The sequence below is a fragment of the Podarcis gaigeae genome (assembly GCF_964106915.1).
Source record: "Podarcis gaigeae genome assembly, chromosome: 14".
NCBI lineage: Eukaryota > Metazoa > Chordata > Lepidosauria > Squamata > Lacertidae > Podarcis > Podarcis gaigeae.
Genome location: NC_139690.1, coordinates 43,094,991 through 43,108,551, shown reverse-complemented (window position 1 = coordinate 43,108,551; position 13,561 = coordinate 43,094,991). Strand labels below are relative to the sequence as shown.

The 13,561-nt window shown below is 40.4% G+C and overlaps 1 protein-coding gene across 3 annotated transcripts in view; it reads right to left on the bottom strand.

Annotated features, from left to right (window-relative positions):
* Positions 1 to 56: 56 nt before the first annotated feature.
* Positions 57 to 13,561, bottom strand: part of BAIAP2L1 (BAR/IMD domain containing adaptor protein 2 like 1) — a 58,436-nt gene continuing 44,931 nt past the window's right edge. For 2 of the 3 annotated variants that reach the window (XM_083711619.1, XM_083711620.1), the window contains 4 exons: positions 12,869 to 12,946; positions 11,518 to 11,695; positions 5,787 to 5,827; positions 57 to 3,996 (listed from right to left, as the gene is read on the bottom strand). In XM_083711619.1, coding sequence (XP_083567745.1) covers positions 3,921 to 3,996; positions 5,787 to 5,827; positions 11,518 to 11,695; positions 12,869 to 12,946 — 373 coding nt within the window. In that variant the 3' untranslated portion in view covers positions 57 to 3,920. The remainder of the gene's footprint in view (positions 3,997 to 5,786; positions 5,828 to 11,517; positions 11,696 to 12,868; positions 12,947 to 13,561) is intronic. The other variant, XR_014557783.1, reaches the window with a different exon arrangement.

Sequence of the window (13,561 nt, the reverse complement as noted above, 5' to 3'; positions counted from 1 at the left end):
TCTATTAGGCATCTTTGCCTAATAAATGCAGTCTGAACTCACCACCAAGCCACCAATTTCATCTCCACCTTTATTTAATTTGAAATTTATAGTTGGCTCTTCAGTTGTTCCCAAAGCAGGTTACAATTAAAACACAAATTTGTTTCCTGCAACTTGTTTTTTTAATGAAAAATATAGCATGAATACAACACACAGTTTATGCATTACACACATACATTTGTGTCTCAGCATCATCATACCTAAAAAGCTACTTCTGGGAATACAGGGGGGCAAGTACTCTGTCTGCACCTTGATTAGGCTCTGCCCCTCTTTGAACCAACAGCCTCCAAATCCCGCAAACTGGTTTAACATGTGAAGTGTGTCAGGAATGCTGTGAGCTAGGAATCAGCTGGCTTGCCCTTAATTCACATGTGAAATGCACACATCTCATGGGTAGTACTACAAGTTCTAACACAATGCTTGACATGTGCCACATCTTTGGATATACTTGACAGAACTTGTCACAAGGTACCACTAGTTACATTTATTTGACCAGCACATTATCTTAAGCAACTGCCCTGCTCCAAACACTGCTTCTTAATGTCCAGACTTGGACATATGGCATATATGTATCCCATGTTTGTGATGTTATCAGTGCTACACATATTCCAGAGGACACACATCCCCTTTCTAAATCTAGGTTAAGATCTTCCAATTCAGAGCTTGGCTTCTGGAAAGGGGACCGGGTGTGCTTTGCACTCTTAATATTTAATAAAAACTCTGATGTCTATGCCAATGAAGGTTGTAGAGTTAAGCATGGAAGCTCAGGGCAGTGAAAAATACATGCACGGACATTAATGCTTGTGGACTGCTGGTTCTGCTCTAAAACTGAGAGATTTAGTTAGTCCTTGCAGATATAAAAGCTGCTTGCCCTCAATCAAGCAGCCTATGTGATGCTTTCCAGAGCCTATCAGCCTCAGCCAGCATAAACTACGACTCTTACAAAACCCCGTACCAGGAGCAAAACTGGACATGAACTACAGCTGGAAGTTATGCCACAACTATAAACAGAAGGCCTCTAGTACCTGCTGGGATGCTTCTTCTAGTATTTAAGATCAAATACATGATTGCTCCCAAGCAACCTTAATCATCTGCATTTGGTTTAGCAAAAAAGACCATTCGCTTAGGTAACTACCTGTGCACCAAAGTATTTTTTAAATGTTTTCACAAGACACTGGAGTCCAAACAACTACTTGCTTATACACAAAGGGGCTGCACATACCTAGTCTTATTGAACACTGAAATCAGAGTTCACCAGCACCATCTAAAATTCCTTCTGAAAGATTCAAAAGCTATTTGTGTGTTGCTGCTGTTTTAAGAAATAGTTATTAACTCCCCTTTGGGCACCCAAAAACCAAACACACTATAGTTTGTGGATAAAAATCTGGAGGCCACAAGTTCCCCAATCTTTGATGTGACAAAGTATATTTCATAGTACTTTTTCTATGTAGTTGTCACTGGTAGTTATATTTACATCCTGTCTTCCAAAGTACACAGCAGCATATGATTCTATCCCACTCCCATTTCTCTTTACAACAGTTCTGTGAGGTAGGTTAACACCAAGAGATAGTTATTGTTTCAGAGTCACGTGGTGAGCTTTATTATGGCTATGGGGAGAGTTGATTCTAAATCAGGGTCCTATTTTAACTGTTTTACCAACCAGGGCCTCTCAGATGTTTTACACCACTCACCCATCCCCACTTAGCCTCCAGCTGGTCTGATTTAAATTGTCAGCCACACTTTTTAGAGCCCTGCCCTGTCGAAAATAGTTAAAGCTGAAACCCTGAGAACAGCTGACTACCAAAGTTGCCTATAAAACTCTGTGAATGTGATACAAATGGCAACGCCAAAAATTAATTGATCACATAACTTCTGACTTTAGGAAGCAAAATAGCTGGCATGTAACATTTATGCTGAGATAAGAGAGATTGTTTTCCACCCTCCCTTTACCAGTCACCCCAAAACAGAGCTTTGCAGAATCTTGCAGAGCTGAAGAGTGGAATAGACCAGTTTGAAATCTCAAGTCATGTTTTGTTATAGTCATTAACTCTCTTTCCCTTTATTGTTCAGGTCAGTTGTTCTGGCACATTCCTGGTCTGTTGTGGTTGCTAAAAGCTTGTAGAAGAGGCCAGTAAGTAACCCAATACCTCCACAAATAGAGAAGCAAAGAAATGGTATCTTAGAGTAGCAGACTTTGCAGATTGATGGAAAGTTAAGCATGTTGTCCCGCTCACATTATGTGTGTTTACTTAGAGGTGCTCAGCACAGCATTCCACTTCTAATAGGTGTGCTATTTTCAAAGATGAAACTTAATAAAAAACAATGACTTCTAGTGTGTGTCCCCTCCCAGCTTGTAAACAATTTGTCAGAGATTTTGATTTAAGTTTTGATTAAAAATTAAGCATAGGTTTGAGCTAAAAAAAAGAGCCCCCTTCTTAAAAACTGCATTTGTTCCATAGTTTGTATATGTAACAGGCAAGGTATTTAACTGAGCAACTTTTATAGGCAAAACAACATGAAGTCTTCAGAACTGTTCATCAGAATCATGGCATGAAAAGTTCTGTGTAAAGCTCAGAAGCACCTATAATGCTGTATGTGCAAGAACGGATCCAATTATATACAAATGCATTTTCTACCTTGCACTTTTGAAAATAGTGGCTTGCCCTGCATTATCAACAATCCGGGATGAAATGTAAATGCAAGATGATCTAGAAGCAGAGAGAGGGTAGACGTATCTGCTAAGTACTTAAGATCACCCTGTGGCTAGATAACCCTCATTTTTTTACCATGCCAAACACTTGCCAAAATTGTTGACTAAATCTCTTGGGCCCTGTGTGTTCAACTCCCTGACCCACAATAGCCTCTCAGGCCGTGCTCCCAACCTCACTTAAATACTTGTATGTACACACAAGAATGTCTCTATGTTCATCTGAAAATGGTGGAGGAATGTCAATCTACATTCGTTTTCTGTAAAATTCCCTTAGCCACTTTTTAAGACATTGGCTTATAGCTACCTGGTTATTCTGTAATAATCAAAAAGGTAAAATGTAAATATATCCATGTGCTTTTTATATGTAGTGTTGGAAGTATTATTCTTTATACAGTAATGAGCCGTATTTCATTACGTAAGTACCACCCTGTCTTTAGAGACAACGTCTGAGGGTCATGCTCCTGAAAAAGGGACAACACAGCAAAGGAATAGCCAGGATTTCTAATTGTAGTTACTTATCACTGAAAGAATTTGTCTCGGTCAGACCTATTCAATAGAATCTTGCTAAAAGGAAGACAGTATAATATTGTGCTTTGGCATATTGCAAACCATGTTAAGGATATTACACTTCTCTGAACATTCAGAAGATCAATATTTATTCTTACTTTATTCTAAGACATTTATCTTACCCAGCAGAAACAAAGACTATTGCTTTACATAGTATTCTATCGTATGTTAAGGCAATCCTTAAAATGGCTTGTCTATTTAAAAATCGGCTAAGCGTATTCATGTATCTAAGTAAACGGTACAAGCAAACTTAAATAATAATTGGAACTTACCCATAGGACTATCAATACAACTTGCACAGAGCAATAAATGATCAATTATGCTGGTAATTACAATTTACTCAAACCTCTTCCCTATTTTGACAATTCTGTCTTCCTAAACAAGGCACACTGTAATATGGAGAGATTTTTCAAGCATCTTAACCCATCAATAATTAGCTGATATAGGAAGCAAAAATATTTTTTAAAAGTCAGCATTCCAGTGCTACTGTACACATTAATTACATTTAAATAATGTTTAAAAACAACAACTTCAGATAGCATTTGAAAATCATATTGCTGAAGACAGTGTTTAACAAGGAAGGGTAAAAAAGGGTTACTGTTGTTCATCGAAGTATTGGCGCGGACCGGTCATTTGTTACTGTTGGTCGGAGTTTCACGGTAGCAAAGGGATTTTCTCCACTGTAATAAAAAAAACCCACAAGAATTTTAACTACAATATTTGGAACCATACAAAATATGTAGTTAGGAAGCTTATAATTTTGACAAAATTGGGGGGGGGGTGAGGGGGCAGGCATTTAGAAAAGACCTGTTGCAGCTTTTAAAAACAGCAGAAGTCAAAACTCCTGGGTTTGACTGCAGATTATTTCCATCTAATGCCCAATCCCCCTGCCCTTTCCACTTGGACCTGCTGCTGGGAAGAAGAGATGGCAGCTGGGGACCACACATTCAGTTGTGACCCAACAAAGGAGAAGCCCTGTCTCTCTCCACTTTTCATCAGCTAGAAAGGATAGCTCAGCCAGTATAGCATGAGACACTTAATCCCGGGATTGTGGGTTCCAGCTTCCAGCTTTTGTGGGTTCCAGCTTCCAGCTTTTGCTGGGCAAAAGGTTCCTGCTTTGTAGGTGTTTGGACTAAATGACCCTTGTGCCCCCTTCCAGCTCTCGAATTATATGATCCTAAGGTTCTTCAGGTGACTGTTTTTTTGCAAAGTGGTGGTAGTTATTGGGGGTAGTGGAGTAGAATGCCAGAGGCGACGTGATCATTTTATTTAGAGAAGCCTGGGAAGGAAGCGAACAACACAGTTCACTGATGCCTCAATAATTTTATGTAAACCACTTTATGAGGCTTGCCTGAAAGGCAGTATAAACATGCTGAAAGTATATTGTAACACTTTATTGTGGAACTCAACAAGGTACTTATCAAGGAGGAATGATCTAAGGGCCAACTTTCATTCTCCTCCCATAAATGTATACTCCAGTCTAGCCTCACAGGAGGTGATAAAACCACTTGAGTATTTGTGTTTATTATATCAAATGCCACCTCCTCCAAGGAGCTAGGGGAGCATAAGGCAATAGGCTTAGTTCTTTCCTTCTCTCCCGCTTACCACAAGTAAGCTCTGTGGGGTAGGTTAGGTTGAGAGGGAATGACTCCCAAGATAATGCAGGAAGCTTCATGAGCCAACAGGGATTAGAACATGGGGCTCCTTGACCACAGCTTAACATCCTAACTACACTACCACACTGGCTCCATGGTACCAGCATCATTGCATGTATGTTTCAGGAATCTGGTTAGCCACACTGGCACTGCTGACCTTGAGCCACAGCCTGGTGCTTTGTTCTCAAAACAACTTTCTAGCTGGCTTTACAGAGTTTCTTAAATACATAAAGTAAAAATAAAATAGGATGACCCAGTTAAACTTTTAAAAATCATTACTGGCCATGCACTTCTCTTTCATAACTGCTTGTCTGAAGTATAAATTGAGATTGTAGAATCTCAATTATAATTTGTTTTAGCTTAAAATGGAAGTGATAACAGGTCAACAGGGAGGGCTCATTTACATAGAACAAGAAAGGAAGTTCCCCATACTGTTCTGCATAACAGCTCTCACTGCTGCTTATTTAATCTTACCCTGTTTTCAGCCCCCACTCTACTTTCAGCATAAAATACGACCCAGGAAAAATCTGAGCAGACACCATGAGAGTCAGATCTAGCACTGCATTTGCCTGCACTATAGGACTGAGGTTTGCTGCTGAATCAATTCATCTGTCATTTTTTGCTCTTCCAGAAGCAATTTGGCAACTTAGATAATTTCAACTCATTTCCTGAAAAGCCAGTAGGGTAATCTGAATCATTTGCTAGAGTCTATGGGGGGGGGGGAGCCATCCCCAATAAATCCAATTCCCCCCTTTCAAGACTTATACATTGGTTCATGCTCTTAATTATGTTAAAAAAATAAAGAAAACTCCTACCTTAGGAAAGGTGGTTTTATAATGCCATTCATGTCAGGTTTCTGAAAATGGAAAGAAAGTCATAATATGAAGCACTTAATACCAGGAATTATATGATATTCAGGTAAGAAGATAGGTTTGTGAGTATTATTTATTACTTCCTCCTGTTGCTGCCATTTCAATGTGACTGTTAGCAGTAGATCAAGGCTTTCAAGAAAGCTGCATTGACTGGTGCCAAAGCGGATGGCAGAAACACATTCGCAGTAACAATTTCACCAGGCTTTCATCTGGATCTTTCAACCATAGCCATTGTGGTTAAAACCACAGTTTCACTGGGGAAGATTTGCTTACTAGCTGCTGAAGCCAAGTGTTCTGTGGATTCCCTGGGGCAGAGCTGTATGACCTGTAACTTCCCCAGTTGAAAGCAGCCCACAAGCAGGGCCATCTTTACCCGGGGGTGCAAGGGGTGCGCCAAATGCATACCTCTCGATCGGTGACAGGTCAACAACTTTGGCCTCCCAAATAAAAGTTAATTTGGGGGTGGCTAAACTAAATTTGGGGGTGCTGGGCGGATCTTTGCACCCTGATGGCGCATATGCTAAAGACGGCCCTGCCCACAAGACATGCATTGTGTCCTGACAACTGCTTGACAACCGCCATCCTAGTTTCTAAAAACTCAGGCAAGCGGCAAAAACATTTATCAAGTTTACCAAGTCCTCTGGGAGGATGTGTGGCCACACATTGTTGTGCAGGCCTGCCTTAGGGTGCCTGGAATGACATATTGGGTGAGGTGTGTCTGTTTTCCTCTTTGTTACCTTTCAGGAAGAGTTTTAAAACACTCCTGTTTACCGAGGTGTTAGGTGGCTGAAAGCTGTTATTCCTGGCAACCTTGGAATTATTGCTGTGAAAGCAGGTGATAGTTTTCAGATGTTTTAAATACGTTGTTAATTTGTTTTTAATGGCATTGTTTTTAACACTGATATGGCCCCAAGGCTCCCTTGGGAGGAATAATAATATAATAATAATAATTTATTATTTATACCCCGCCCATCTGGCTGGGCTTCCCCAGCCACTCTGGGCGGCTTCCAAAAAATATATATTAAAATACTCTAATACATCAAACATTAAAAGCTTCCCTAAACAGGGCTGCCTTCAGATGTCTTCTAAAAGTCTGGTAGTTGTTCTCTTTGACATCTGATGGGAGGGCGTTCCACAGGGCGGGCGCCACTACCGAGAAGGCCCTCTGCCTGGTTCCCTGTAACTTGGCTTCTCGCAGTGAGGGAACCACCAGAAGGCCCTTGGCACTGGAACTCAGTGTCCGGGTAGAACGATGGGGGTGGAGACGCTCCTTCAGATATACTGGACCAAGGCCGTTTAGGGCTTTAAAGGTCAGCACCAACACTTTGAATTGTGCTCGGAAACGTACTGGGAGCCAATGTAGGTCTTTTAAGACCTGTGTTATGTGGTCTCGGCGGCTGCTCCCAGTCACCAGTCTAGCTGCCGCGTTCTGGATTAGTTGTAGTTTCCGGGTCACCTTCAAACGTAGCCCCACGTAGAGCGCATTGCAGTAGTCCAAGCGGGAGATAACCAGAGCATGCACCACTCTGGCAAGACAGTCCGCAGGCAGACAGGGTCTCAGCGTGCGTACCAGACGGAGCTGGTAAACAGCTGCCCTGGACACAGATTTGACCTGTGCCTCCATGGACAGCTGCGAGTCCAAAATGACTCCCAGGCTACGCATCTGGTCCTTCAGGGGCACAGTTACCCCATTCAGGACCAGGGAATCCTCCACTCCTGCCCGCCTCCTGTCCCCCCAAAACAGTACTTCTGTCTTGTCAGGATTCAACCTCAATCTGTTAGCCTCCATCCAACCTCCAACCGCCTCCAGGCACTCCCACAGGCCCTTCACCGCCTTCACTGGTTCTGATTTGAAAGAGAGGTAGTGCAACAACCCTCTGAACCCAGAAGGTGGCACTGCAGTTCTCTCACAAGGCTACAAATGTAGTCAGTTTCACAGCAAGGACAATGGAAGAGTAATCCTGCCATTTCAACAGAATGTATCATCTTCTCACACAAACATATGCTAATATAGGTTTCATTTTATTATTACCTATGGTACACAACGAGATAGAATAAATTATTAATTAATAATTTAAATAATTTAAATAATTAATAAATTATTAATTAATAAAGATGTTGATATGTTTCCCTGCAAGCAATCCCATTATTTCTGAGTGTTAAAATACCTGAGAGAAATGAGCAGCCTAAAAACGACATATTTAATGAAACATGAATTACTGCCAGCACTCACTCGACTATGTTGATATACATCACATAGCTTATCTGTAACTCACCTTGAGTCCCCAGAGGGGAGAAAGGTGGGGAAGCAGCTGAACAGAGTGGCAAGGCATGATCCCACTTGCAGCCCTTTCATAAAAGGCAGTTTACAAACTGAAGGTGTGGCATGCGGATCAGGCCCAAACTAGGCCCACTGATGTCACATGACAGTAGTAGGGCCAGCTCATACAGGCTCATTTTAATTGAACTCTTGTGTTGCTTGACTGTAGTTTTAATGAATGCTGTTCTATTGTTTTACTTCAGTGTTCCTTTAATTTAATGGAAGTTGTTTTATTAATCAGTGGATATAATTTTAAAAACCAAAGGGACTGCCTGACCACCTCTCCTGCCACCAGTACTCTAATTTGCACAACAGCATTTGGTTCCATATTCAAGTTACACAGCTTAGAATGGCCTGTTAATTTTTCTATGTCCTCATAAAATGCTTTTCCAAAGATGAGTCCCTCCAGAATGTACTGGGGCAAATTAATGGCAAGAAATACAGTCCAATGATGCTCAATTCATACAGTAATTTAGCTGGGCTCTAGTCACCTCTTTGCTTGTCAAACAAATCACAAAGAACTCCCTGTACTGCTTGCTTAGCAACTTTCTCCAGTCTAATAAATCTGTAAAACTCTTGCTCTCATAATTGCTGTTAAAGGACTATTTGTTGATCAAATTAGTCTCACTAGCTGACCACAGACCTAAGTGAGTCAATATAGAATTCTGACACTGTACGATGGTTAAGACTTTTTCTTTTATCCAAAAGAAGCTAAGACTGCAAAGCATGACAAAATATGGGCCAGCTGAGATTTAACAGTATCCCATAGTTTAGTGTTAGGAGAATGAGCTGCAGTGAGCCTCAGACACTCCCCACCCCTTCCAACATGGCCACAAGGAGGAGTTTGGAAGTGCTTGCTTCTGTTTTACATTAACTGAAGCTTGCTGTATTATCCAAGTCTGGAAAAAAGTGTGATTAATCTTAATGGTGGCTAATTGAAATAAATAAGCTTCATGAACTTTGGTTCAAAAATGTATTGTTTCAACTAAGCAGAATTAAGAATGGTGATGGTTTAGGGTTCATGCCAAGCTGCGGTTTAACTAAGACAGAAGCTTTGATTTTGCTGCTGCACCAGAGAGGAAACTCTGTGTATGGAACATACATGCCTTAGACACTGTGAGGCCTATTCTTGTAATACTAAAGCATAGCATAAGTGGACATTTAACTGTTCTTCTGCCATGTGAAAACTCTTGCTGACTGGGTAAGAGTAGGAATCATGTCATTGTCTCACTGCTGCCAAAGGTTTTTTTGTGAGCCTTCAAACACCTTATAACTCAAATTTATCTTTTTAAAATTAAAAAATAAGCTTATTGATACTCCTATAGGCACCCCAGTTAGATACTGTGTTGCAAAAAGGTCTTTTTGTGGCCATCCAAGCCCTTCACTCACCCATATGTCATCAAAAAAATATATTCTTATTACTGACCATTCCTGTGGGTTCCCTGCTGTGATTCTGTAATGCGAAAGGGTTAATATGACCCTTCCAAGAACCCCCCAAATAAAATAAATCATTTTTTAAAATTAGTAACACCCACATTTACAGTTTGCCCCCCTGGAGGATTGACCACGGGAGAATGTGATCCAAAAAAAGGTGAACCACTATTTTATACTGTATCAGAGACTAAGTCAATGTTAAGTACTTTAGCCGCACTGACTAGGATGAAAAAAATCAGCCTCTTTTTCCTCCTGGGTTATACAAAACAGTAGGCACAATCCACAAGGATGTTCTCTTGAACAAGCTTTCTGGAGTAAATGGGGTATCAGTAAGAGCACTGCTCTGGATCTGCACGGCTCTCATTGCTTCCAATGGGATGTGCTCTGGAGAATGTGCTTTCACATAATGCCCAACAACTGGAATGAAACAACTCAAGCTGTATTTCTCCCTGCAAGTGTGACTCTCTGTATACAAAAAGTGATCACCCAGTTTTGAGAAAGCCTGGAATTTGATGATCCAGAATACCTTTCTTCAGCCTGCAAGGTCACCCTCTTTTAAGAAAGCCTTTAGAGATTTGCTGATGTTTTCGGGGTACTTATTTAAACTGTTTCTAGTCACAAGTCATTATGCTTGTAACTGGAATGCAGATACATTTGATGTCTTCTGCATTTTCTGTGTATTTATGATTTGCAGGGAAAGCAGCATATAAGACTGAGAGAAAACCATTATATAATTATCAGGTTTTTGGATGCTGTAAGCCAGAAGGAATGGTGAAGAAGGGCCTGCACAGTGCCAGTACCCCATTTGTGGAACTCTTCTTGGTGGAGATTCAGTTTTCCTTCACATTGCCATCTTTCAGATGACAACTGAAAACATTTTGGTTCCCTCATGTCTTTACTGCATAGCTGGAGTGCAGTTTTTTTTTAAAAAATGCTGCCTGCTACATTTTGCTTTAGTTGCTGATTTTGGTTTTAATCATTGTTTGTATTGATTTACTCTGTATGGTTATTCTTAGCTATCCTGGGCTCCTTCAGGAGGAAAGGAGGGATACAAAAATGAAATTAATAATAGGTTGCATCCAACTAAGCTTTACTCAGAGTAAACCCATTTAAATTAATGGATCTAAGCCAGCCATTTACATTAATTTTAGTGGGTCTTCTCTGCATAGGACTAATATTGAATGTAATCGAATAATGTTTTATAGATGATTAATCTATTTTGAAAAGTGACTTAAAAATGCCTGTCTATGCATTTGCCTTTAAATACCTTCCACATTTTGATTGCACACTTTTGTCACTAATTTTAAAAAGCTACATATTGACAAGAGTACTCAGACTATGTTGCAGATTCCAATTTTATACCAGGATTTTAGTGGCATGCGATTTGATCAATAAGAAGGTAGGATGCATTCCACTTGATCTCTTATCCAGTTCAAACACCTGACACCTGAAATGCTAATTAAAGTTACTGTAGCTATTAAATATTTAATTCTGTCCTACTGGTTCTCCATTTAATTCAGGTACAGTAACTAGCTGAGTACCCTGTCTAGCAATTAATTTGATGGAGAGGTACATCTGGAATCAAGAGAAAATTTGCTATGGAATTACATACATTTAGGACTTGTAAGTAATCTGTCCCATTGTGTGTGCTTTAGCTCTAAACAAACCTGTTACAGGAAAGCACACGAAACCTTTCAAGGAAGATTAAAAATAAATATGCAATATGCATTTTCTCCAAATATTTTTGAAGACTATGTTCCAGAGAAATGCTACTTACTGGTTGCTATTATGGAGTCAAATATATGAAAGAGAGGTGGATATAATCTCATATTTCATGAGGATATTTCCATGTTCATTGAGATTTGCACAAAACTAAACAATGCTTCAGAAGGCAGCATGCAAATTCACAGGTATACTCACAAGAGAGGTACTTTCTGGTTTGGCTACTGGTGCTTTAAGAGTAGAACTTTTAGAAGATTCCAGCCTTGCTTCTGAAGTTGCTCTTGTTTGTCCAGGTACCAAGTAATCTGGTGGGGGAAGGATAACCGTACCTCTCTCTGCTAAATTTACTGAGCTGATGCTTCGGATATGTGCAGGACTAAAGGAAAGAAAACCAACCATTAAAACTAATAGAAATAATCAACAGGGCAGTTCCAGCTCACTTTGAATTTCCTTTTTGCTCCTTGGGGTTAGAGTAGTTGATTTTTATAGACAGAGCCTTCAGATATTATATTTTTCTGAGGGGCAGAAACCACGTCTTCCCATTTGGAATTAGGAATGTGAAGCATAGCTAATCTAGCAAGACATATACCCAACTCAAGAAGAATGACAGGCAGAAGAATGTGTCCAAGGGTCAAAACTACTGCGCATCTGTGCTCCTTAAAACTTTGTTTATGCTCAGAAAACCGCAATGGGCAGAAAGAGATGAGTGTATTATTACAGACTGCCCTGTGCCTTCCAAGAAAGAAGCCTATGTTTGCCAAAATCCACTGTGTCTGTTAATGCTTGCACACACTTACAGATAAATTAAACAGAGCCTACAAGTGGGAAATTACCCATTGGGTCTGACATACAGTTTTGCTCTGTTTGACAAGCTACTGTGCACCCAGTACAGCAGGTGTAAACTTGTACTGAATATAGATTGTGTTTGCTTAGCACTATGTGAGGCCTGGTATGGTAGTGTTGGACTAAACTGGGGTGGGCTTAGTCCTAATACCTGCTCAACTTTACTGAGTAGCTTTGGGCTAATTGCTGTCTCTCAACCTAACTCCACCCACAGGGTTGCTATAAGTCTGAAGCATGGGATAAGAACCATGTATACCACCATGAATTCAGGGGAGAAAGGATGGGATAAAAATATAATAACGAATGTAGCATGGGGCAGTTCTATTAATTTCAACGGAGCTACTTATTTGGGGTTGGTTAGAGTGGTCCAAGTATGACAAGATGGGACATAAATAAAGGTATAAAAGTAAGCAATAACGTTTAAGCAAGATCATAGATGGAATCTACACACATACAAAAAACGCTGTGAAAATGCTTTTTGAAAAAGCGTTTTGAAAAATACATTGAATTTGGCATAGCTCACTGTTGCCACCTAGTGTCACATTTGTATACTGCACCTTGCAACACATTTAAAACATTTTATTTGCAGCTGCACAGATGAGTCTATAGTTATATTTAGGGAGACTGCTTTTATCTTTTGTTTTAAAAGCACATCCCTTGAAAGTGTTAAAATGTGCTATATAAATCCTAGGGGAAATAGTATTACCTTGGCACTGGCACACGAATTGCCTCCTCCACTGGTTCTTCCAGAGGCTTTGTGTATGATGATGGGAACCATCCTTTTCTAGAATGGAACATAATAATAAATTACCACCTTATGGAAGCTCCAAATCCTATCCTTTAAAGCAACTGCACTGTATGGAATAGCAGTACATGTGCCAGGATTGCTCCATGCTCCCTCTAGGTTCAGAGCAGGATGCAGTTGAGTTCCAGTTGCTGGAGAACAGCAGGGGAAGGGAGCTCATGTCCTGATTGTGGGCTTTCTGGATGCATCTGCTGTGCCACTGTGAGACACAGCATGCTTCCATCAGATTCCCAGGATGGTTTATTTAAAAAAGCAATGACATTAAAACGTAAATGCAGAAACTTAAATGAAAAGGGAATCAAAAGCAGCATAATGCAGTCAATGGGATTGAAGCTGTAGCTAAAAAGCTCTGGACCATAAAAATGCACCTTGCCTGGTGCCAAAAGGGCAATACTGTAAGTGCCAGGCAAACCTGCATGGGGACAGAAATACATAACTGGGCTCCCACCACCAATTAGGCCTCTCTCTGGTATCTCTTACTATCTTCATCTCAGATACTCTGAAGACCTACAGTACACCTTCTATTGAAGATAATAAAATTAGGGCAGGTATGTATAGAGTCAGGTGGTCCTTCAAATATGCTAGGGGTTCTTA